This window comes from Stegostoma tigrinum, chromosome 11 (assembly GCF_030684315.1).
Source record: "Stegostoma tigrinum isolate sSteTig4 chromosome 11, sSteTig4.hap1, whole genome shotgun sequence".
Lineage (NCBI taxonomy): Eukaryota > Metazoa > Chordata > Chondrichthyes > Orectolobiformes > Stegostomatidae > Stegostoma > Stegostoma tigrinum.
Genome location: NC_081364.1, coordinates 5,453,479 through 5,478,378, shown reverse-complemented (window position 1 = coordinate 5,478,378; position 24,900 = coordinate 5,453,479). Strand labels below are relative to the sequence as shown.

At 45.9% G+C, this 24,900-nt stretch overlaps 1 protein-coding gene across 1 annotated transcript in view; it reads left to right on the top strand.

Moving 5' to 3' along the window:
* The window catches only part of LOC125460206 (monoglyceride lipase-like), a 75,226-nt gene that overhangs the window by 46,988 nt on the left and 3,338 nt on the right, over nt 1-24,900 (top strand). Inside the window, exons 5-7 of the mRNA XM_048547359.2 lie at nt 6,552-6,662; nt 9,595-9,684; nt 17,664-17,879. Coding sequence (XP_048403316.1) covers nt 6,552-6,662; nt 9,595-9,684; nt 17,664-17,879 — 417 coding nt within the window. The remainder of the gene's footprint in view (nt 1-6,551; nt 6,663-9,594; nt 9,685-17,663; nt 17,880-24,900) is intronic.

Sequence of the window (24,900 nt, the reverse complement as noted above, 5' to 3'; positions counted from 1 at the left end):
CTTTCTATCTTAAGACTGTCATGCATCTTGAATTTAGGCCAATGTGCAGAAGCCACACATTCTGCAAGTCATATCCTAAACCTCAATCGAAATGATATAGCACAGCAACCTCAACTGTACGCTGACATTTATAAAATGCAATCTATTCATACAACGTGTAGGTTGGCTGGTAATTTCCCATCCAGCTACTCAGTGTCAAGATTAAGGACCAAGCATGCTCACTCTGTTCCTATTCCACAGAATCTTCCAGGGTTTTCTGTCTTTATTTCAGATTACTAGTACGTCCATGTTTTGCATTTGTATTAAGGAGGATTTCACCGGGTCTTCATTAAGGGTCTTCATTACTCCCAGTACAGGGACAGTACAAGGTTAGATACAGAGTAAAGTTCCCATTACACTGTCTCTATCAAACACTCCAAAGACAGGGGTAGCATGAGTTTAGATACACAGGCAGGGTCAAAAGCAACAGGCAGTCCCCATTGGTGGAAGGTTTGAGAATTTGAGGGCACCCATTTCAGGTGATTGGCTGAGGAGCCAATGGTGTTAGATACAGAGTAAAGCTTCCTCTACACTGTCCCATCAAGCATCTCAGGACAGGGACAGCACAGGGTTTGATACAAGGCAAAGCTCTCGCTACACTGCTCCAACAAACTTCCCAGGATAGGGACAGCATAGGGTCAGATGCAGGTTAAAGCTTGCTGTACGTTGCCCCCATCAAATAACACCAGGGCAGGGACAGCACAGTTAGGAACAGAGTAAAGCTTTTTCCTCTATGCTGTCTCATCAACACTCCCAGGGCAGGGACAGCACAGGGCTAGATACAGAGTAAATCTTCCTCTACACTGTCCCCATCAGACACTCCCAGGGCAGGGACAGCACAGGGCTAGATACAGAGTAAATCTTCCTCTACACTGTCCCCATCGAACACTCCCAGTACAGGGACAGCACAAGGTTAGATACAGAGTAAAGTTCCCTTTACACTGTCTCTATCAAACACTCCAAAGACAGGGATAGTATGGGTTTAGATATACGGTGAAGCTTCCTCTACACAGGAAAGGTCTGTTCACACAGAAAGTGGTTCAGTTGGAGAATGCACTGCCCAAGAGTGTGGTAGAGTCAGTGTCAACTGTAGAGCGTCAGGCAGATCAGTGCATGGTGATAATATCACTGGAGTAATATTCCAAAACTTGAGATGGATGTTCTGTCAATAAGGAATTGAAGCCCACCAAAGCAGGTGGTGGAATTTGAGTTCGTTGAAAAACCCGAAATGAAAATGAACTAGTGATGACTGTGTAATCACAGTCGATTGTCATAAAAACCCGTCTGGCTCACTAATGTCCTTTAGGGAAGGAAACTACTGTCCTTACCTGGTCTGGCCTCCAATGTGATTCCAGACCCACAGCAATGCGGTTGCCTCTTAACTACATTCTGGGGAATTCGGGGATGGGCAACAAATGCTGGACTAGCCAGCGACATCCACATTCTATGAATTACATTAAAATTCAGCAGGGAATTGGATCATTACCTAAACAGAGAAGTCTGCATATACAGAGTAGCTAATATGCTGCTCTTTGAGGCGGCTTTGACATAAATGATGAGTGGCCTCTACGCAGCAGTTATCCTACGATTGCCCCCTCAACAGCCCTCTCTCTAAGGTTCATCCTATACCACTTGATCCTTCGTTGACCTTAATTCTGTCTCCTCGAGCTGCCACTTTCCGAAACAGTGGGAAATGTGTTTTCTGATTCACCTCATTAGAGCTGTGCGGCTTTGCTGCAAAATCTTTGCACAGGAATCACAGATTAAACCTCTCCCAGTGAGACAAGGTCATTAAAGGTGTAAATTGCAGCAAGTTAATTTCAGGCAGTGCCTGGGAATGAGCTGCCAGCGTGTGACAGACAAACACTGTGGCCTGAGGCTGCTTAACTCAGATCCCGATATAGATTCATGCCTCAATGCTGTTAATCCTCAGGGAATGGATCCTGCAATGTTGCCCATTTTGTACATTATCTGGTTGCGTTGCGGTGAAAATGAAATCAGTGGGACCTGGGGCTGATTTCTGAGCGCTAGATTCTACTTTTTTTCTATGTGTGTCATGGACCAGACCAGACCCCCTCAAAGTATTTTAAGAAGGTAACACAGACCCTAACTTTTTCTTACTTTAAAGAAAAATGTGAAGTGCTGTGTTCCAAACACAATGTGACTGGCCAGACTACTCAACATTAGGCAAAAAATAAATACAACGTGAAAAAATACAAGGCTACCCACATTGATAGGAGAAACAGATGTGCAGAGCATTTCGTAAATGGTAAGAGGTTGGGAACTGGCGATACAAAGGGATCTAGATGTCCTTGTCAATAAACCACTTAGACAAACAAGATATTAGGAAGGCTAATGGAATGTTAGGCTCTATTGCAGGAGGATTGGAGTACAAGGATAATGAAGTCTTGCTTCAATTATAGGAGCTTGGTTTGATTTCACCTGGAGTAGTGCATGTAGCTCTGGTCTGCTTAACTCAGGAAAGAGATTACTGACATTGAAGGAGTGCAATAAAGGCATGTTTTTAGGCTGGTGGGATTATCCTATGGAGAGATATTGGGCAAACTGAGCCTGCATACTCTGCAGCATCGAAGAATGAAAGGTGATCTCGCAGAGCAGTTAAAGAGACAGACGGGGTTGATGCAGATAAGAGGTTCCCCCGGTTGGAAGTCTAAAGTCAGAGGTACAGCTTAAAAACAATGTAGATGCTACTTAGGTCTGAAAAGAGGAGAATTAGCTTTACTTAGAGAGTTGAGAATCCAAGGAATTCTGCACCTCAAAGGACTGTTAACGCTCAATATTTGAGTATGTTTAATGTAGAGATTGTTAAATCTGATTACCAGTGGTATACAGTGGGGATGGGATGATGTAAAAGACATTGAAATTTTCAGTCAGCCATGATCATATTCAATAGTGGGCCAGGCTCAATGGACTGAATGGCCTACCCCATGCCTCTGTTTATATGTTTGATTCCCTCCGAAATGCCTTGATAGAACCTGTATCCATCATGCACTCAAATCGAGAGCCTAATGTTTTTCCTTATGTCACATTTGATTCTTTTTGCCAGGCCTAGCCTGGCTTTCATGTGCCTCAAGACTCATAGCCATGTGATTGACTGTTACCTGCTCTCTGGGTAATAAAGACTGGCCTAGCTAGTGATGCACACATGCCATGAATGAATCAAAAGAAATCTCTTAGGCCCAAAATAAAGGTTACCATTCTCAGAAAATGATCACACATTAATTGCCATTTGCGGAAGAGAGTTCCAAATGATTCCCACTCTCTGTTAAACTAAGTTTCATCCCAGAAAGGCTTGAGTCTAATTTGATTTCCCCCACAGTGTTAGACTCTGTTAGAGATAAGACCATCTGATGAAGAAGATGAAGAAAGCCATTCAGCCCATCGAATCTGCTCCGGCTGTTCACTGAGATCATGCTTGCTCTGATAATCCTCAATACTGCTTTCCTCCTTTTCCACATAGTCCTCGATTCCTTTATGGGTTAAAACTCTGTCTATCTCAGCCTTGAGTATGTTTAATGCCCAAGCCTCCTTGGTAAAGAATTTCGTAGATTCACTACACTCTGAGAGAAGAAATTCCTTCTCATCTCTGTCTTAAATGGACAGTACAGGCTTGATGGGCTGAAGGGCCTCATCTGTGCTGTATGATTCTATGATCTTTTATTCTGAGATTATGCATTTTGGTCCTAGACTCTCCCAAAAGGGGAAACAACCTCTCAGCATCCACCCTGTCAAGCCCCCAAGAATCTTTAATGCAATTGCAAGTTGACTATCCCAGATGTCCTTGAGAAGGTGGTAGGAGACCACTTTGCCAGAAGGCATTTGATAAAGTCCAATGTGAGAGCATGTTAACCAAGATAGAAGTACACAGAACTAAGGGCAGATTTTTAACATGGCGGCAAAATTGGTTGAGTGGCAGGCAGCAGAAAGTCAGGACAATGAGTTGGCCCTCAAATTGGCAGCATGTGGCCAATGGTGTCTCATAAGGAATAAAAACCAAAAGAACTGCGGATGCTGTAAATCAGGAATGAAAACAAAGTTGCTGGAAAAGCTCAGCAGTTCTGGCAGCACTTGTAAAGGAAAAAAACAGAGTTAATGTTTCAGGTCCGGTGAACCTTCCTCAGAACTTCTGCTCTTTCCTTTAGAGATGCTGCCAAACTTGTTGAGCTTTACCAGCAACTTTGTATTTGTGTCTATGCCTGGGCCCCAATTATTCACGTTATTTATAATGTCTTGGATAAAGGTGTAGAAAACCATATGTCCAAATTTGCTGATGACGTAAAGTAGACACTTGAGATGATAGCATAAAATTACAAAGGGATATTAAAGTTTAAATGAATGGGAAAAACTATGGCAGATGAAGTTCAATATAAACAAGATTGAGGTTATCAATTTTGGACTGAGAAAGGATAGACCTTTCTAGATGGTATGAAGTTAACTACAATGGATGTCCAATGAGTCTGAAGGGCTCAGGTGCATAGGTCTTTAAAATACCATTATCAGGCACAGGAAGTAATCAGGAAGGCTAATGGAATGCTGGTCTTTATATCTAGAGGTCTGGAGTACAAGGATGTAGACATTTCATTGCAATCATTATAACACCCTGGATAGACCACACTTGGAGTACTGTGAGCAGATCTGGGCAGCTCACTTTAGGAAGGATAGACAGGCACTAGCATTGTGGATTTGCTGATACCTGGACTTCAGGGGTTTTGAGAAGAGATTATACAAATTAGGCATATATTCTCTAGAAGTTAGAAAGTTAAAGGGGACTCTGATCAAAGTCTTCCATATATTAACAGAAAAGACAGCTTAGATATGGATAAGAGATAATAGGAACTGCAGATGCTGGAGAATCCGAAATAACAAGGTGCAGATCTGGATGAACACAGCAGGCCATGCAGCATCAGAGGAGGAGGAAGGCTGATGTTTCGGGCTTAGACCCTTCTTTTTTTCTGATGAAGGGTCTCGACCCGAAACATTAGCTTTCCTGTTCCTCTCTTGCTGCTTGGCCTGCTGTGTTCATCCAGCTCTACACCTTATTATCTTAGATATGGATAAACTATTTCCACTGATTGTGGATTCTAGAATTAGGGGACATGGTCTGAGAATTAGGGCCTGAGCGATCAGGAGAGATGTTAGGAAGCACTTCGACACACAAAGGGTGGGAGATGTTTAGAACACTCCCACAAACAGCCGTGGATGCTGGATCAGTTGTTAATTTTAAATCTGAGATGAGTACACTTTTGTTAAGTAAAGCCATTAAGGGATATGGGCCAAAGGGAGGTATATGGAGTTCGGCCTCAGATCAGCCATGATCTGATTGATTAGTGGAATAGACTCCAGGGGCTGAATGGCCTCCTCCTGTTCCTATGTAGTAAGCTCACCATTAATGTGAACCATAGTTGATGCCCCTCTAATTCTCATTTACACTTGATCAGGAACAGTGTGTCAGGAGATGTCTTGACTAAGACCAGTCCAGGCTTTATCAGAAGGCTACTGATAGGAGTGGCTACTGTCCTGTCTTTAACCTGTTTCAGTTTGAGTGACGTTCATCTAGGGAGGCAGCACCAACTGATTGGCACACATTGGCCTTTTCCAAAAGCTTAGGAGCCTCTCTCTCTGTAACCCCCTACAGCCCTACAATCCTCCAAGGACTTCACAATTTCAATTACTCAATTCTGGCCATTTGCCCATTGCCCACTTCCTTCAACAAAAGCAAAATACTGCAGCCACTGGAAATCTGAGACAAACACACGTAATGCTGGAGAAGCTCGGCAGGTCTGGCAGTATCTGTGACAAACAGACACAGAGTTATATGAGTTCTGAAGATGAGTCACCAGATTTTGAAACCTTAACTCTGCTTTTTGTCTCCACAGATGCTGCGAGACCCTTTGAGTGTCTCCAGCAATCTCTAAGTTTGGCCTACTCCCTTCATTCAGTGACCGTGATCTCAGTTGCCTGGACCCTGTGTTCTCCATCAGCCTTTCTGCCCCTCTAACTCTTTGCCCTCCCTAGCCCTTCCTCTGAACAAGCTATGGATCACCTGTCCTGATATCTTCGTATGAAAATCGCTTATAAAACGTATGTTGTTGCTAAGGGGAGAGGATAACTGGGTGGGGTATGAAAATGGCCCGTGATGTTCTCTTGCCCCTTTTATCACAGACAATAAAGTGAATTTCACCAACCCCTCCTCCCCACCCCAAATCAAGCTGCTGTTCTGGCTGAGGTTGTTCGAGTACAGATCAGGAACCAGACCCAGCCCTTCACTGCTGTGTACTGAGGACTGCAGTGTGAAGTTCCTGCACCAACTGTAGTAACGACAGTAAGAAATAGGAACAGGAGCAGGCAACTCGGCCCCTCGAACCTGCGCCGGCATCCAATAGGCTCACGGCTGATCCGACATTTGTCACGCCCGCTTTCCTGTGTGACTTCACTTGGGGGGTCTGCCTACTGGAGATGTCGTTGTCATTTTGCCTCTTCTTGTATTGCAGGGTGGATTGATGGCAATCTACATTGTGCATGAGAGACCAGAGGACATTGCTGGCGTGATCTTTGTTGCACCATTGATAATTTTGAATCCCGAAGCTGCTACACCTCTAAAGGTAAAAAAAAACCCTGAACATTTTGTGGAGAGCGTCTCACCCCTCCCTGGGTTGTCTGCGCCAATTCCCAGTCACCATTGTCAAAGGAGAGCGCTGTCCTCCAGTTGTTGGTGGGGGTCAGTTCCACGGCACCTAGCATTAACCAGACTGATGTGTCCGTATGGTCTTCCCCAGGGAAACAGGTGGATGGAGATAGAGCTCACATCTCGCTACCAGAGGCAGTCCTTCCCATCATCTGTAAATCTTGCTGGCCAGCTCAAAGACTTTGCCATCCCTAACTTGGCTAACCTCATTATAATTGCTGCGCTCATCTCCCTCCTTTCCTCATTGAGAATTGGGGATGGGTTAAGATTGGTGGTGTAGTAATTTCAACAAGATCAGCCAGGCGGATCTCATAGAATCTGAGTTCCCTGATTGGGGCAGTTAACCGGGTCCAATCAGGGAGCCCTGGCTGACAGATATAAATAGGGGTATCAGAAGAAGGGTCTAGGCCTGAAATATCAGCTTTCCTGCTCCCCTGAAGCTGCTTGGCCTGCTGTGTTCATCCAGCTCTACACCTTGCTCTGTCACACATCCTGCTCACTCTGAGAGCTGGCTCTGAAGGAACTGCATCAGTTTCAAGGACTATCCTTGTGTAAACAAAATGGATAACGTGTTAATGGGGTACCAGCCTCTGTGGGGTTATTTCATTTGGGGTTGGTGGGCATGGAATTTTTACATGAGTCATGAATAGAGCAGATACTCCTGGATCATTCCCAGTCTACCTGCTCTTGAAGAGAAAGCCCATCTCTGGGTATCAGTGAGGCTAAGCTGTTTGAAAACTCCTGATATTTTGACTACAAACATAGTAGGAGTTGAACCACTGTTTGCTGTTGACACAGGCGTGTTTTTTCAGAATGCTTAATTCATTAAGATTCTTCAGAAAAGGTAATGAACATCTGCCCCATCAAACACCTTCCCTTGATATACATTCACCCCCATACGCCACTTTCTCACGCTCTCACTTAACCCTACAAACACTCAAACTGCATCCAGAATGCACCAAAACCTAAACTCATATTTACGACAAGCAACTTGTCACACAATTGATCGCACTGAGCTGTGATTTGGTGTGAAGCAGCAATCAATTTCATGTATAGAAGCCCTACGTGTGGAAGCAGGCCATTCAGCCCATCAAGTCCACACCAAACCTCTGAAGAAAATCCCACTCAAACCCACCCCTCTGCCAACTCCCTGTAACTCTGCATTTCCAATGGCTAATCCACCCAATCTGTATATCCATGGTCATGATGGGCAATTTAGCACGGCCAATCTGCCTAACCTGCACACCTTTGTACTGTGGAAGGAGATCCACGCAGACATGGGGAGAACGTGCAAACTCCACACAGTCACCCCAGGGTATAAGTGAACCCGGGTCCCTGTTGCTGCGAGCCTGCAGCGCTAACTGCTGAGCCACCGTGTCACCCTGTAAAGGGCTGTGAAGAGTTTCGATTTTCAGGAAGTGGGTGTTATTAAGTCAGGCTTGGCATTTATTGCTGATGTCCTAGCTGCTGTGAGCCCAGGGAATGTGGCACTGAGCTGCCTTCTTGAACCGTTGGGCTTCCGGATGGGCAATGGTTTGGTGGTGTGATCCAAGCAAATAAAAGCAAAATACTGCGGATGCAGGAAATCTGAGACAAACACAGAGAATGCTGGAGAAACTCCGTAGCTCTGGCAGTATCCGTGGAGACGGAAACTGAGTTAAAGTTTCAAGTCCAAAATGACTCTTCTTTGGCTTCTAGTCTTTTAATGGGCATGGGCATCGCTGGCTGGCCAGCATTTATTACCCGTCCCTAGCTGCCCTTGAAAAGGTGCTGTTGGTAGCGGTGGTGAGCGGCTTTCGCGAACTGCTGCTGCCCACATGATGAAAGGACACTTACAATGCCCTTAGGGAGGGTGGTCCAGAATTTTGACCCAGCGGCAGTGAAGGAACGACAGTATATTTCCAAGTCAAATTGGAGGGGAATTTGCCGGGAGTGGTGTTCTCATGTACCTGCTGCCCTTGTTCTTCCAGGTGGAAGTGGGCGTGGGTTTGGAAGGCTCTGTCAAAGGAGCCTTGGTGAGTCATTGCAGTGCATCTTGTAGATGGTACACACTGCTGCTACTGAGCGCCGGTGGTGCAGTGAGTGGATGCTTGTGGATGTGGTGCCAATCCAGCGGGCTACCTTGTCCTGGATGGTGTCAAGCTTCTTGAGTTTTAGTCTGAGGCTGTTTATAAAGCAGAGGTGGATAAATTCCTTATGAGTAAGGGAAGTGGAAAGTTATCAAGAATAGTTCAGAATGTGGATCAGCTTAGATCTTAATTAATGGCAGAGCAGGCTCGAGGGGCTGAATGGCCTAGCCCTGCTGTTAAATCGTATGTTCATAATATTTCCTCAAAGAATAGTCAAAGTTAACAAAAGGCCCTCAGGAGTTCGAACCCATCCCTTAAAGATAACATATAATCCAATTGTATATTAACATGAACATCAGTCATGGCAGATTTGAATCATTTTAACCCCAATCTCCTGCCTTCTCTCCACATCCATTATTAACTTTATTCTGTTAGCAAACTTCTAAGATCAGGCACATTCTTTGTTTCATGAATTTTCTTTCTCCAGTTTGATATCATTGAATGGCAGAGTGGACTTGATGGGCCAAATGGTCTATTACCACACTTACGTCTTAATTTCTTAAGGCTCAGATCAGGAATTTAACCATGTAAGTTAAGGAATACACCCAGGAACATGTATCCGAATGGATTAGGGAATCATGTGAGGATCAACGACTTTCACAGCAGAGTACCCGATACTCATCCTCGTTGCTCCAAGGAAGTGCGGTCTCCTGAGTAACTGGGTGAAATGTTGACCAAAATAAAGAAGTAGAGTTACTTGCTTTCCTTTCTCTGCTGTAGGTATTTTGTGCCAGAGTTTTGGACTACTTCTTGCCAAATGTAGCTTTGGGATATATGGATCCACACTCTCTGTCAAGAGATGAAAAGGAGGTGGGTTACTGATGACTTATTTTCTTCACATATTCAAACAAAGGCATTATGTGCAGACAACATCCAATCCATCACAGCGTAAGGTACTATTTAGCCCATTTCATTGGGCTCATTATTAGAGATGAGGGGTGGGGAGGCAGGGGACCATGGTGGGGGTGGCAAAGGCTTGTGGTATTGTCACCGGACTGTTAATCCAAGGACCAAGTAATGTTCTGGGGATCCAGGCCTAATAAAAATCATCTGGAATTAAGAGTCCATGAATCCATGGCCAATTGTCGGGAAAACCCATCTGGTTCACTAATGTCCTTTAGAGAAGGAATCTGCCATCCTTACCTGGTTTGGCCTACATGTGACTCCAGACCCACGGCAATGTGATTGACTCTTAAGCGCCCTCTGGGCAATTAGGGATGGGCAATAAATGCTGCTCGGCCAGTGTTGCCCACATCCTGTAAATGAATTTTAAAAAGATGCATTTTCTCCCAAATCAATGCCTTGCCTTTTGTAGCACCTTTAAGAGCCTTCCTATATATTTTATAACCCTTCTACACTGAGGACAAATGGTTAGATGATCCTTCAGTATCTTCATGATGGCTTACGGTGAACTTTCCAGTCAACAGGAAATCCCCTGTCACACTAAATGCCACACCATTTGGTTATTGAGTTGCCAGTGCCATTATTGAGTCAAACTGGCCAGACAAGGACACAGACTTGTGAGGTATCAGCGCCCTAATGGTGAACTCGGTCATAGGGTCTTATTTTCTAAGACCTTCACTCATTATGAAGGGGATCTCACAGAAACCTGTAAAATTCTAACAGGACTTGGTAGGGTAAAAACAGGAAGGATGTTCCCGATGACTGGGGAGTCGAGAACCAGGGATCACTGTCTAAAATGGACCATTTAGGACTGAGATGAGGAGAAATTTCTTCACGCAGAAAGTGGTCAGCCTGTGGAATTCTCTGCCATAGAAAGTGGCTGAGGGTTAAAACATTGTAATATCTGCAAGAAGAAGTTAGATATATTTCTGAGGGCTAAAAGGATCGAAGAGTATGGAGAGAAACTGCAAACAGGTTACTGAGCTTGAGGATTCACCAATGTCATACTGAAGCAGGCTTAGAGGGTCACATGGAACACTCCTGCTCCTTTTTCCTATGTTTCTATGATCATTGGCTCATTTTTGATGTCTAAACTGAGTATCCCTTGCTGTGACTGAGCCAAAGACAGTCTGGTTTTAACGTGTTGGTTCTGTCCAGTGCACTGGGAGGAAGGAAGGTGGTGGGCAGGAGTGACCTCATATTGCCAATGTGTCAAAATCTACCCTTACATGATTTTTAAATCCATATTTATAAAACAGCATGCAGTATTTAATCAAGATTGGACCTGTGTTTAATTCAATCAACCAACTTGGCACAGGTGAGCTCTAGTTTACAGAGGATGCAAACAACAGGCACAACAGAGAAGCACCACCCCCACATTTGAAGAGACAGTAAGAACTGCTGATGCTGGAGTCAGAGATAACACAGTGTGGAGCTGGAGGAACGCAGCAGGCCAGGCAGCATCAAGAGGAGCAGGAAAGTTGACATTTTGGGTCGGGGCCCTTCTGCAGAAATGGGGGAGCGGGAAGGGAGCTCAGACATAGATACAGAAAGGGGGCACGGGGCTGGGGAAAATAGGTGAGATGGTGATAGGTGAGTGCAGGTAGGGATTGGTGGAGAATGGTCAGTGGGATGGTTGGAGTGGATAGTTGGGAGAGAAGATGGACATGTCTCTTTTCCTTTTTTATTCATTTTACGGTGATCATAGAAGGCAATAATCTGTTGGGATGGTGACTGTCTAGCCATTCCAATTCCATCAGAAAGTTTGTGTGTAACATCTTAGTATCTTATTGTAGTGTCTGGTGGGGATGACTGAGACCGAATGGAACTGTAGGATAGTGAAATTCCAAGTGGGTAGGGGTCATTTATTAGCTTAAATAGAGCATTGGCTAAGCAACCGAAAGAGGAGAGTCAGCATTAATAAGTCTTTTTCTGCTTGGCAAGAGGTGATTAATGGGGATACCACAGGGCTTGGTCCTATGGCCACAGCTACTGATGCTCTATGTTAATGCCTTGGATTCAGGGACAGAATGTACCTTAGCCAGATTAGCTGATGACACTAAAATAGTTGGGAAAGTAAGTTGCGATGAAGAAGTAAGAAATTTACAAATGGATATGGATAGGTTCGGATTCCGTATTTGAGGAGGCAATTCAGAGGAGGTTCAGTAGATTGATTCCAGAGATGAGGAGTTTGTCTCACGAAGAAGGACTGAGCAGTTTAGGTCCATCCTGTCTAGGGGTTTAGAAGAATGAGAGGAGATCTAATTGAAGTCTTTTTTTAAAAATTCTTTAACAAGATGGGGGCATCGCTAACTACACAGTATATTTTACCCATCAGCCACATTGCTATGGGTCTGGAGTCACATGTAGGCCAGACCAGGTAAGGATGGCAGTTTCCTTCCCTAAAGAATATTAGTGAAGCAGATGGGTTTTTCCCAACCATCGGCAATGGATTCATGGTCATCATTATATTTTTAATTCCAGATATTTTAATTGAATGTAAATTCCACCATCTGCCATGGCGGGATTTGAACCCAAGTCCCCAGAACATTATCTGGGTCTCTAGATTAACAGTCCAGTGATAATACCACTACGCCATTGACTCTATAAGATGATAAAATGGATTGGCAAAATAGATGGAGATAGAGGATGTTTTCTTATGTGGGGTAATCCATAGTAAGAGGTCATAGTTTTAGGATAAGGAGTAGCAGATTTAAAATTGAGATGAGGAGGAATGACTTCTCTCAAAATGTCATCAACCTGCAAAATTCAGTCTCCCAGAATGGCCTGCTCCTGGTTCAAGCTCTTATGTTCTTATGTAAGTGATATTGATTTGTTAGTTAAGGGGTATTGGGGTGAGAACTGATGTCCATGTACATCTGGGGTGCATGTAATTAGCATGCTGGTGTTTGTGATGTGGGAGTTGGAATGAAACCCCAACTAGAAAAGTAAAAGTCTGGAATCTACCTAACTGACCTTTAACCTCTGTTCTCTAAGCCTATTTAAAACATAACTTTCAGGGAGTTGTGGACATGCTGGCTAGGCCCATATTTATTGCCTATCCCTAATTGCCCAGAGGGCAGTTAAACATCAACCACATTGCTGTGGGTCTGGAGTCACATGTAGGTCAGAGCAGGTGAGGATGGCAGATTTCCCTCCTTAAAGGATATTAGTGAACCAGATGTATTTGTACAGCAGTTGACAATAGTTATGCGGACGCCATTAGATTGTCTTTATGTCAGATCTGACGGAATTCAAACAGTACCACCTGCCCTGATGGTATTCAAACCCCTATCTCCAAAATGATGGTCCAGTACCTGCCCTTATATATGCCCTGTCATATTTGCTCATGGGCTTCAGGGTCCCTTATAGGAAAGGTACTCAGTGCCTGATTGAGTGACCAGCACTGGGAAGCAACGTCCTCCTGAAAGCGAGATAATGGGAACTGCGGATGCTGGAGAATCTGAGATAACAAAGTGTGGAGCTGGATGAACACAGCAGGCCAAGCAGCATCTTAGGAGCAGGAAAGCTGACGTTTCAGGCCTAGACCCTTCATCAGAAAAGCTGCTTGGCCTGCTGTGTTCATCCAGCTCAACACTTTGTTATCTCTTATCCTCCTGAAAGTCACTTCTGTCCTTTTGATTTGGTTTGATTTATTGTCCTGTGTACCTAAGGGCAGTGAAAAGCTTTGTTACAAACCACTTCACCCCTTCCCACAGGCAGTGCCTTCTCCCTACAGTTTCCCTCCTCTTTCCCTTATCCACTTGTGAACTGGGTCAATCTGTCAATCCTAGTCCTCTGATGTCTAGAGCAGCCTCTGTTCCTAGTGACACTGACAGGTATTGAAGAGCCCTCAGCTTCTGAATGGCCATCCTCAGGGTCCTGTATCCCAGAGAATTCCAATGCTGGTCAGTTAACTCTTCAACCCGGTTGGCCACCCAGTAGGAGGTGACATAGAGCTCTCCAGTCAATGGCATTGACAGTAAATCCCAACATTACCGAGTTCCTATTGCCAAAGACATCTCAACGCAGCCTCATAACAAAGTGTGAAGGTGGATGAACACAGTAGGCCAAGCAGCATCTTAGGAGCACAAAAGCTGACGTTTCGGGCCAAGACCCTTCACCTTTTCTGAAGAAGGGTCTAGGCCTGAAACGTCAGCTTTCCTGCTCCTCTGATGCTGCGTTCATCCAGCTCCACACTTTGTTATCTCGGATTCTCCAGCATTTGCAGTTCCCATTATATCTCCTCAACACAGCATCAACAGTCTTGTGAGAAAATAGTCCTAATTCCTGCTACCAATCATCTCCCCACTGCCCAGAGAATGTAAGAAATTGATGGTCCCCTGAGGTCCTAGCATTTGCAATCAGAGGTTGGGCTTGAAACTGAACCTGACTCATACATTTAGGCTGTCCGAATGACCTCTGACCTCTGCTGTGGAGATGGCTCCAAGTGAAGTTGGCAGACGGGCGGGGGGGGGGACAGCGCCCAGATGTTGGGTATGGCTCAGTACCACGTGAGTGTGTGGGGAGCCTGCGGGTGGAGTGAAAGCAGTCTCCACTTTGTCCAGTGTGCTACATCTTGCATTACAACCAAACCGCACTACTGTATTGAGGAACCAATATTTTTTTAATCGAGAGGGTTGGTCAGTCTTTGCTCCCACCTCTGAGAGAAAAGGTCATAAGCTGTAGCCCCAATTTAACACGCAGTTTTCGCTGATTTGGTGAGTACATTGCCGTGATTTATTTTTTAAGGATGCTTCCCAAGTGTTTCAAATACTATGGAACTAATCATTGAACAGCATAGCATTCATAGACATGCTGCCAGTTAATGCAATTCTATATTGTCATGTGACACCATTATTCTCAGTTAGTGACTAACACTCTTAAGAAAAGTCAAATTTTGCTCTCAATGGTGGTGTGTATTTTCCCCCGGAGGGTTGTACGGTCTGGGTATAAATCTTGCAACGAGGGATTAGAGGGAGGAGAGGTTAGCAATTACACCACATCATTATGCACCATCTCCAAGGCGCTGTCCTTCATGATGGGACCCACTCAAAGGTCAAGTAGCGAAAGGTCGTTACTGATCATGTGATGGCTGCTGCCACTATCGAGCAAAACTGGACCAGAACATTGTTGGCAGTTTTCCATCCATTACTGTAAGTTCGACAGGCATTAACCCCTTGAGTGCAGCAGCATTTGCACATTGGCACCCTGCTTTATACAGCATCCATGAGCAGAATTAGACTGAGGTGTAGGAAGGTCAGACGCAGGTTGGGGGAACTATAGACAGATGTGGACTGGACTCCACACTAGTGCAAATTAGTAGCATTTAAAAATCACAATATGTAGAGGAACATAGCAGACCAGGAATTCACTGATCGACTCTTTCCCAAAACTGATGGGAGAGTGAGACGAGCTAAACTACTGTTGCAGAGTGCTGGCATAAAGGGATGTCTGAGTCCCTGGATTAACAGCCCAGCGATGATTCTACAAGGCCATCACCTAATTTAGTGATAATGGCACATCCAGCACATCCCTCACCTTCCTGGATCTCTCAGGCTCCATCTCAGGCAACCAGCTTGTAACTGATGTCCATTTCAAGCCCACTGACTCCCACAGCTACCTAGAATACACCTCCTCCCACCCACCCTCCTGCAAAAATTCCATCCCCTATTCCCAATTCCTCCGCCTCCACCGCATCTGCTCCCACGATGAGGCAATCCACTCCCGCACATCCCAGATGCCCAAGTTCTTCAAGGACCACAACTTTCCCCCCACAGTGGTCGAGAATGCCCTCGACCGCGTCTCCCGCATTTCCCGCAACACATCCCTCACACCCCGCCCCCGCCACAACTGCCCAAAGAGGATCCCCCTCGTTCTCACACACCACACCACCAACCTCCGGATACAACGCATCATCCTCCGTCACTTCCGCCATCTACAATCCGACCCCACCACCCAAGACATTTTTCCATCCCCACCCCTGTCTGCTTTCCGGAGAGACCACTCTCTCCGTGACTCCCTGGTTCGTTCCACACTGCCCTCCAACCCCACCACACCCGGCACCTTCCCCTGCAACCACAGGAAATGCTACACTTGCCCCCACACCTCCTCCCTCACCCCTATCCCAGGCCCCAAGATGACTTTCCACATCAAGCAGAGATTCACCTGCACATCTGCCAATGTGGTATACTGCATCCACTGTACCTGGTGTGGCTTCCTCTACATTGGGGAAACCAAGCGGAGGCTTGGGGACCGCTTTGCAGAATACCTCCGCTCGGTTCACAATAAACAACTGCACCTCCCAGTCGCAAACCATTTCCACTCCCCCTCCCATTCTTTTGATGACATGTCCATCATGGGCCTCCAGCAGTGCCACAATGATGCCACCCGAAGGTTGCAGGAACAGCAACTCATATTCCGCTTGGGAACCCTGCAGCTCAATGGTATCAATGTGGACTTCACCAGCTTCAAAATCTCCCCTTCCCCCACCGCATCCCAAAACCAGCCCAGTTCGTCCCCTCCACCCACTGCATCCCAAAACCAGTCCAACCTGTCTCTGCCTCCCTAACCTGTTCTTCCTCTCACCCATCCCTTCCTCCCACCCCAAGCCGCACCCCCATCTCCTACCTACTAACCTCATCCCACCTCCTTGACCTGTCCGTCTTCCCTGGACTGACCTATCCCCTCCTACCTCCCCACCTATACTCTCTCCACCTATCTTCTTTTCTCTCCGTCTTCGGTCCGCCTCCCCCTCTCTCCCTATTTATTCCAGAACACTCACCCCATCCCCCTCTCTGATGTAGGGTCTAGGCTCGAAACGTCAGCTTTTGTGCTCCTGAGATGCTGCTGGGACTGCTGTGTTCATCCAGCCTCACAATTTATCATCACCTAATTTACACAGGCCTTATTCCATCACTGCCAGTATTATCAACAGAGGGTGAGGGGTTCACCAGGCAGGGAATGTGACGGCCAGCCCAGAGGTGTTTTCTTGAGGCTTCTGGAGAGGGGAGTTGGCCCTTGATTAGAGGGACTTGTTCCCTGATTCAAGGGACCTGAAAGATTACACGCTTGCCCTTGTTCCTGAACCCATTTTCAAGTTCTCCACACTCCTCCACCCCCATGACCTTCATCCCCCCATCGCTCCATCTTTCCCTTATTCCCTTAACCCCTAATTCCAGAGGAAGGTCCAGTGCTAACCTGGTCAGTGTCTGAGTGGAGCAAGGCACAGTAGACATTCCTGACAGGAAGTGACACCAGCATTTCAGAACCCTTGGTGTCTCCTCAAGACTCTGCCTGGCAATTTCTGTTTCTCTCCCACAGATTCTGCTGGGTGGAATGATCCCTGGTGTGGAGCTAGTGTCTTTGAGAACGAAGACTAAACAGATTGGGACCCTACTGATTGGCATTTAGAAGGGTGACAGGTGATTTCGTTAAAACATCTAAAATTCCTAAGGGTAAATGGTGAGAGGATGTTTCCTTCATTGGAGAATCTAGGAGCAGAGGGCACAGTCTTGGATTAAAGAGGCACAAATTTAAGGCAGAGATAAGGAGGAATTTCTCTTCTCAGAGAGTTGTGGGTTTTTGGAGCTCCTTGCCACAGAGAGGTGTAGGGAGCAGAGCACTTGTGTACATTTAAGGCTGAGATAGAGAGATTCTTGATCAGTCGGGGAATCCAGGGTTACAGGGAAAGGGCAGGAAAGTGGACATGAGGGGTGTTGAATCAGCCATGATTCGACTGGATGGTGCAGCAGGCTTGGGGGGCGCCAAATGTCCTACTGATCTTACAGCACACTGAGTGATGCCAGCATTTCCGATGTTGTCCTGGATTGCCAGCACCCACTGAGTTTAGTTCTTTCATGACTGACATGCTGTGTTCCTGGCAGGTGAAAGACTACGTTGATGACCCTCTCAACTACCACGGGCCGGTGAGGGTGCGATTCGCTACCATGCTGTTAAATGCGGTGAGCGCTGTTGAGAAGATGTTGCCCACTATAACAACCCGGATACTGCTTTTACATGGCAATGCAGACAAACTGTGTGACATCAGTGGCTCCTACCTCTTCTACGAAATCACAGCCAGCTCAGACAAGACACTGAAGGTGATGAACTTTTCCCAAGTTCTGCTTTAGACTGAGATCTTCTCACCGTCTCGTTGTGGGTGGTGATCATCATTAGCCCCTTGTACTGAAGATCAGCATAAGCCCAGTGCTAGGGTCAGGATGGTATCAGTAACTTGGCATTGGAGAGCCTCAGGGTCTATTGCTATTGCTGACACTTTGTGGAATCCCTGCAGCCCCCGGTGTGCTACTGCTCACATCTACAAGTGGATGTTGAATCCGCTCTATTAGATTCAGATCCTGTTTACTCTCTGTCAATATTTCAATGTGAAAGCAGCTTAAAATTTTTCCAGAGAGAACTCACCATCCTAACTTATCCTTCAGCTTTTAGCACTTAGCACAGCTTCTCCCAAGGAGATGTATTACGGTGATTTGCATTGTACATGGTCCCACTTTTCCTGTTGTATAATACTAATACAACCGTGTCACGTTCTGTTCATCCATTTGATAACATGGTGTAGAACTAGATGAACACACCAGGCCAAGCAGCATCATAGGAGCAGGAAAGCTGACGTTTTGGGCCTAGATGAAGGGTCTATGAAGGGACTATGCCCCCTAATTCTAGAATCCACAATCAGTGGAAATAGTTTATCCATATCTAAGATAACAAGGTGTCGAGCTGGATAAACACAGCAGGCCAAGCAGCAAGAGAGGAGCAGCAAAGCTGACGTTTCGGGTCAAGACCCTTCATCAGAAAAAAAAGAAACATCAGCCTTCCCGCTCCAACGATGGGCCTGCTGCGTTCATCCAGCTCCACACCTTGTTATCTCGGATTCTCCAGCATCTGCAGTGCCTATTGTCTCTGTCCGTCCATTACCTCTCTGCGCTTGCTGACCCACATGATCTTCCACTCCAACAACGCTTTCACTTTGAAATTCTGAAATAACTGCATACACATCCCAATTAGGAGCGAGAGAAGGCAACTCGAAACTTTCAGACTGCCCTCCTGTCCATTATGATCATGACTGATCTCATAACTCTACATTACTGCTTATCCCCAATAATCTTTAACCCTCTTGCTTACCAAGAATTTGTTTTCTCGGCCGTAAAAATATTCAGATATTGCTCCCACTGACTTTTGAAGGAAAGAGAGTTTCAAAGATCCTTCAGCTGTGAAAAAAACATGTCATTCTCTGTGTTAGTGATAATGGGAACTGCAGATGCTGGAGAATCCAAGATAATGAAATGTGAGGCTGGATGAACACAGCAGGCCAAGCAGCATCTCAGGAAGGGTCTAGGCCCGAAACGTCAGCTTTTGTGCTCCTGCGATGCTGCTGGGCCTGCTGAGTTCATCCAGCTTCATACTTTGTTATCTCTCATTCTCTGTGTTAAATGGACAACCCTATCAAGGGCAGTGGTTCCAGATGGTGGAGTTTGTGAGTTAGGGTCACCAAGCTCAGTGCCCAAATTCCCATCTTACTGCCCTGCACTGTAAAGGAGAGCTGAATTATCCAAGTTATCGTAAAGTTCAAAGGAAGCTCTGCTTCATGCACTGTATGTATACAGTTGGACATCTTCCATTTACAGATGTGCATGGAGTTTACAATAAGGCCCAGAGTGATTCGATGAGATCAAAACTGCACACAGTATTTGATACATGGTCTCACCAATGCCCTGTATAACTGAGGAACAACATCCTCACTTTTATGTTCATTTTTGCTCTTAATAAAGAACAGCATCCCATCTAAAGCATTCTACCTGCATATTAGTGTTCTGTGATTCCTGTTCTGGGGTTCTTTAATCCCTCTGAATTCCATGATTGATCCCCATTTAAGTAATACACTGCTTTTTCATGTATCAAAGTGAACACCTCCACATTTTCTGACATTTTATTCCATCCGACAGCCCTTTGCCCACTCACTCAATCTATATCCTTCTGTTAAGCCCTTGTGTGTTCTTCACGATATGCTTTCTTACCTATCTTTGTCTCGTTTATGAAGTTAGTACAATGCCTCCTCTTCCCATGTTTAAGTCATTGATGTAAATTGTACAAAAGTTAAGACCCCTCTACTTGTCACATCCTGCCAATGAAACAAAGGCCCATTTATTTTTATTCTCTGTTTCCTGATAGCAAGCCAATCTTCTGCCCATGTTAATATGTTCCCCACTAAGCCATGGTCTTTATTTTCCACCCTAAACTTTTATGTGTCAACTTCTCAAACGTCTTCTGGACCTCCAAGTACAGTTCATAATCTAGGCCCCTTTTATTCACAATACATGGTCCTCCATCAAAGACTTCTAATAAATTAGCTAAACGTGATTTCCCCTTTGACAAAACATTGAAACAAAGGAAACAGAGGCAGGAGTAGACCATTCAGCCCTTCAGGCCTGTTCCACCATTCAGCATGATTGTGATTGGTCACCCAACTTAATACCCACATTCTCCCCATGTGCTTTGACCCCTTTAGCTCTAAGAATCATATCTAACTTCTTCTTGAAAACATTCAATGCTTTTACCTCAAAGATAGCAGGAACTGCAGATGCTGGACAATCTGAGATAACAAGGCGTAGAGCTGGATGAACACAGCAGGCCGAGCAGCATCAGAGGAGCAGGAAGGCTGATGTTTAGGGCCTAGACCCTTCTTCAGAATACATTGGCCTTCCTGCTCCTCTGATGCTGCTTGGCCTGCTGTGTTCATCCAGCTCTACGCCTTGTTATCTCTGATGCTTTGACCTCAACCAGTTTCTGTGGCAGAGAATTCTGGAGAGTTTGTGGGCTGTTTTTGTAATTCCTCGAGTATAGGAGATCGATAGATGATGTAATTGAGATGTTCAAGATGATTGAGGTAACTGATAGTGTGAATAGAGAGGAATTCTTTCCCCTAGTTGGCGGGGGGGAAGGGGAGATGCGGGGGGTGGAAGAGGGAGATCCCAAAGCGATAGTTGGCATAACCATAAAATCAGATCCGGGTCATATTTGGTTGCGGAGGCGGGGTGCGTGGGTGGTGGCGGTGGTGGCGATGCCGGGAAGAATACTTCAATATTGCAAATTTAGAAATCTGTCCAACCCACTGAGGATAGGGAACAACGGGAAATTTCAGAAAATTGCTCAGCTATTGTTAGATTTTTGATGCATATGAGGTCATGTAAAATGATGTGCAAACAAAGCAAGGACAATGTCAGAAAGCAGCTGACTCACTCAGTGTGTTGTTAGGGGGTGGAATGTACTGCCCGGAATTGTGGTGAGGCAGGATCAGTGTAGGCCTTCAGGAGGTTATTGGAAGATTGCTTTGAATCTTTTTATTTGCTGTGGTCATCACTAGCTGGGCCAACATTTATTACCCATCCTGAATTGTCCAGAGGGCGGTTAAGAGCCAGCCAACTTGCTGTGGGTCACACAGTAAGGACATCAGTTATCTTCGCTAAAGGATTTCAATGAATCAGATGTGTTCTTCCGACAATTCACAAAGGCCTCATGGCCATCTTCCAGGTTTCTTTGAAGAAATGGTTTGCAGGACTACGTGGGAAAAGGCAGGAGATTGCAACTAGGTAATAGAGCTGGTATGGGCATGATGGACCGAATGGTCTCCTCCTGGGCTGTTATAATCCTGTGCAATGGAGTTCAGATACAGAGCAGCCGTTGGTCAAATTAAATGGTGGGGCAGGCCTGGGAGGCTGATAAACCTCCTCTGCCTGTTAGCAGAATACAGGGTTAACGGAAAGATTCTTGGCAGTGTGGAGCAGCAGAGGGATCTTGGGGTTCATGTCCACAGTTCCCTGAAAGCTGCCACCCAGGTGGATAGAGTTGTTAAGAAGGCACATGGTGTGTTAGCTTTCATTAACAGGGGGATTGATTTCAAGAGCCGTGAAGTTATGCTCCAGCTAAACAAAACCCTGGTTTGGCCACATCTGGAGTATTGTGTCCAGTTCTGGTTGCCTCATTACAGGAAAGATGTGGAAGCGTTGGGAAAGGTGCAGAGGAGATTTACCAGGATGTTGCCTGGAATGGAAGGAAGGTCTTATGAGGAGAGGTTGAGAGAGTTAGGGCTTTTCTCTCGAGAACGATGAAAAATGAGAGGTGACTTGATAGAGGCGTACAAAATGATCAGAGGTATAGATAAAGTAGACAGCCAGAGACTTTTTCCTGGGGTGGAATGCATTGCCGGAGAGGGTAGTGGAGTCGGTCTCATTAGGGGTATTTGAGTGGCTATTAGATAGGCATGTGGATGATAGTATAAGGTAGGGGTGGAGGTTTGATAGACCTTCGGATTAGGGTAAAAGTTTGGCACAACATCGTGGGCCGAAGGGCCTGTACTGTGCTGTACTGTTCTATGCTCTATGTTCTATGTCCCTGTGTAACACTGTACTCCATCAAGACTGTCGGCCTTCAACAAAGGTCCAAAATGTCAGCCTTCCTGCTCCTCTTCCATATGGAGGAGGGTGGTGTTGTTTAGGAATATTAATCCATGTCTGTAGCTGTAAAGAAAGCCTACTGTCAGCCTGAAGACTGTGTGGGAGCAATTGTGGATGGAGGGGTAGAATGTTGCATGGCCTCGCAGCATCAGGGACCCAGATTCAGACCCAGCATTGGGCAACTCTCCATGTAAGTTTGTTTCAACTTCCTCCCACAGTCTAAAGCTGTTCGGAGAGGGAAACTTCATCCAGGCCCAGCTTTTCTTCTGGGACTCTGTCCTCCCTCCCACCAATCCCCTCCAGCTCCACCTCCACCCACATCCTGAGGAAGGCGCAGTGAAATGCAGTTACCTCTTCTCTCATGACTGCAAATCAGGTGGGCCAGTGGGCCAAGGAGTGGCAGATGGAGTTTAATTTAGATAAATGTGAGGCGCTGCATTTTGGAAAGGACATATACACTTCATGGTCAGGTCCTGGGGAGCATTTCTGAACAAAGAGACCTTGGTGGGGGCGCAGGTTCATTGTTCCTTGAAAGTGGAGTCCCATGTTCTGGTCGCCCTATTACAGGCAGGAAGTGAAAGCATTGGAAAAAGTGCAGAGGAGATTTACCAGGATGTTGCCTGGTCTGGAGCGCAGGCCCTATGAAGAAAGGCTCGGGGACTTGGGTCTGTTCTCATTGGAGAGAAGGAGGCTAAGAGGGGATTTAATAGAGACATGCAAGGTGATCAGAGGATTAGATAGGGTGGACAGTGAGAGTCTTTTTCCGAGGATGATGACTTCAGCTTGTACAAGGAGGCATAGCTACAAATTGAGGGGTGATCGATTGAAGACAGATGTCAGAGGCAGGTTCTTTACTCAGAGAGTGGTAAGAGTGTGGAACACCCTGATTGCCAATGTAGTTAACTCAGCCACATTAGGGGCATTTAAACAGTCCTTGGATAAGCAGATGGATGACGATGGGATAGTGTAGGGGGAGGGGCTTGTATTAGTTCACAGGTTGGCGCAACATTGAGGGCCGAAGGGCCTGTTCTGCACTGTATTGTTCTATGTTCTGTGTTCCATGTGGACACAATAGTGAAGGTGTTTGGCATGCTTGTCTTTATTGTTCAGTGCATTGAGCATAGGAGAGATAATGGAAACTGCAGATGCTGGAGAATCGAGATAATAAAGTGTGGAGCCGGATGAACACCGCAGGCCAAGCAGCATCTTAGAACATAGAACAATACAGCGCAGAACAGGCCCTTCGGCCCTCGATGTTGCGCCGACCTGTGAACTAATATAAGCCCCTAAAGATGAACGGCCTAGGCCCGAAACATCAGCTTTTGTGCTCCTAGGATGCTGCTTGGCCTGCTGTGTTCATCCAGCCCCACACTTTGTTATCATTGAGTATAGGAGTTGGGAGGTCATGTTGTGACTGCACAGGACATTGGTTCGGGCCAATTTTGGAGTAATGCCTGTAATTCTGGTCTCCCTGCTGTCGGAACGGTGTTGTGAAACTTGAAAGGGTTCGAGAAATATCTACAAGGATTGTGCCAGGGTTTAGAACATAGAACATAGAACATAGAACAGTACAGCACAGAACAGGCCCTTCAGCCCACAATGTTGTGCTGACCATTGATCCTCATGTATGCACCCTCAAATTTCTGTGACCATATGCATGTCCAGCAGTCTCTTAAATGACCCCAATGACCTTGCTTCCACAACTGCTGCTGGCAACGCATTCCATGCTCTCACAACTCTGTGTGTAAAGAACCCGCCTCTGACATCCCCTCTATACTTTCCTCCAACCAGCTTAAAACTATGACCCCTCGTGTTAGCCATTTCTGCCCTGGGAAATAGTCTCTGGCTATCAACTCTGTCTATGCCTCTCATTATCTTGTATACCTCAATTAGGTCCCCTCTCCTCCTCCTTTTCTCCAATGAAAAGAGTCCGAGCTCAGTCAACCTCTCTTCATAGGATAAGCCCTCCAGTCCAGGCAGCATCCTGGTAAACCTCCTCTGAACCCTCTCCAAAGCATCCAGATCTTTCCTATAATAGGGCGACCAGAACTGGACGCGGTATTCCAAGTGCGGTCTAACCAAAGTTTTATAGAGCTGCAACAAGATCTCACGACTCTTAAACTCAATCCCCCTGTTAATGAAAGCCAAAACACCATATGCTTTCATATGGTCCACCTGGGTGGCCATTTTAAGGGATCTATGTATCTGCACACCAAGATCCCTCTGTTCCTCCACGCTGCCAAGAATCCTATCCTTAATCCTGTACTCAGCTTTCAAATTCGACCTTCCAAAATGCATCACCTCGCATTTATCCAGGTTGAACTCCATCTGCCACCTGTCAGCCCATCTCTGCATCCTGTCAATGTCCCGCTGCAGCCTACAACAGCCCTCTATACTGTCAACGACACCTCCAACCTTTGTGTCGTCTGCAAACTTGCTGACTCATCCTTCAATCCCCTCATCCAAGTCATTAATAAAAATTACAAACAGTAGAGGCCCAAGGACAGAGCCCTGTGAAACCCCACTCACCACTGACTTCCAGGCAGAATATTTTCCTTCTACTACCACTCGCTGTCTTCTGTTGGCCAGCCAATTCTGTATCCAGACAGCTAAGTTCCCCTGTATCCCATTCCTCCTGACCTTCTGAATG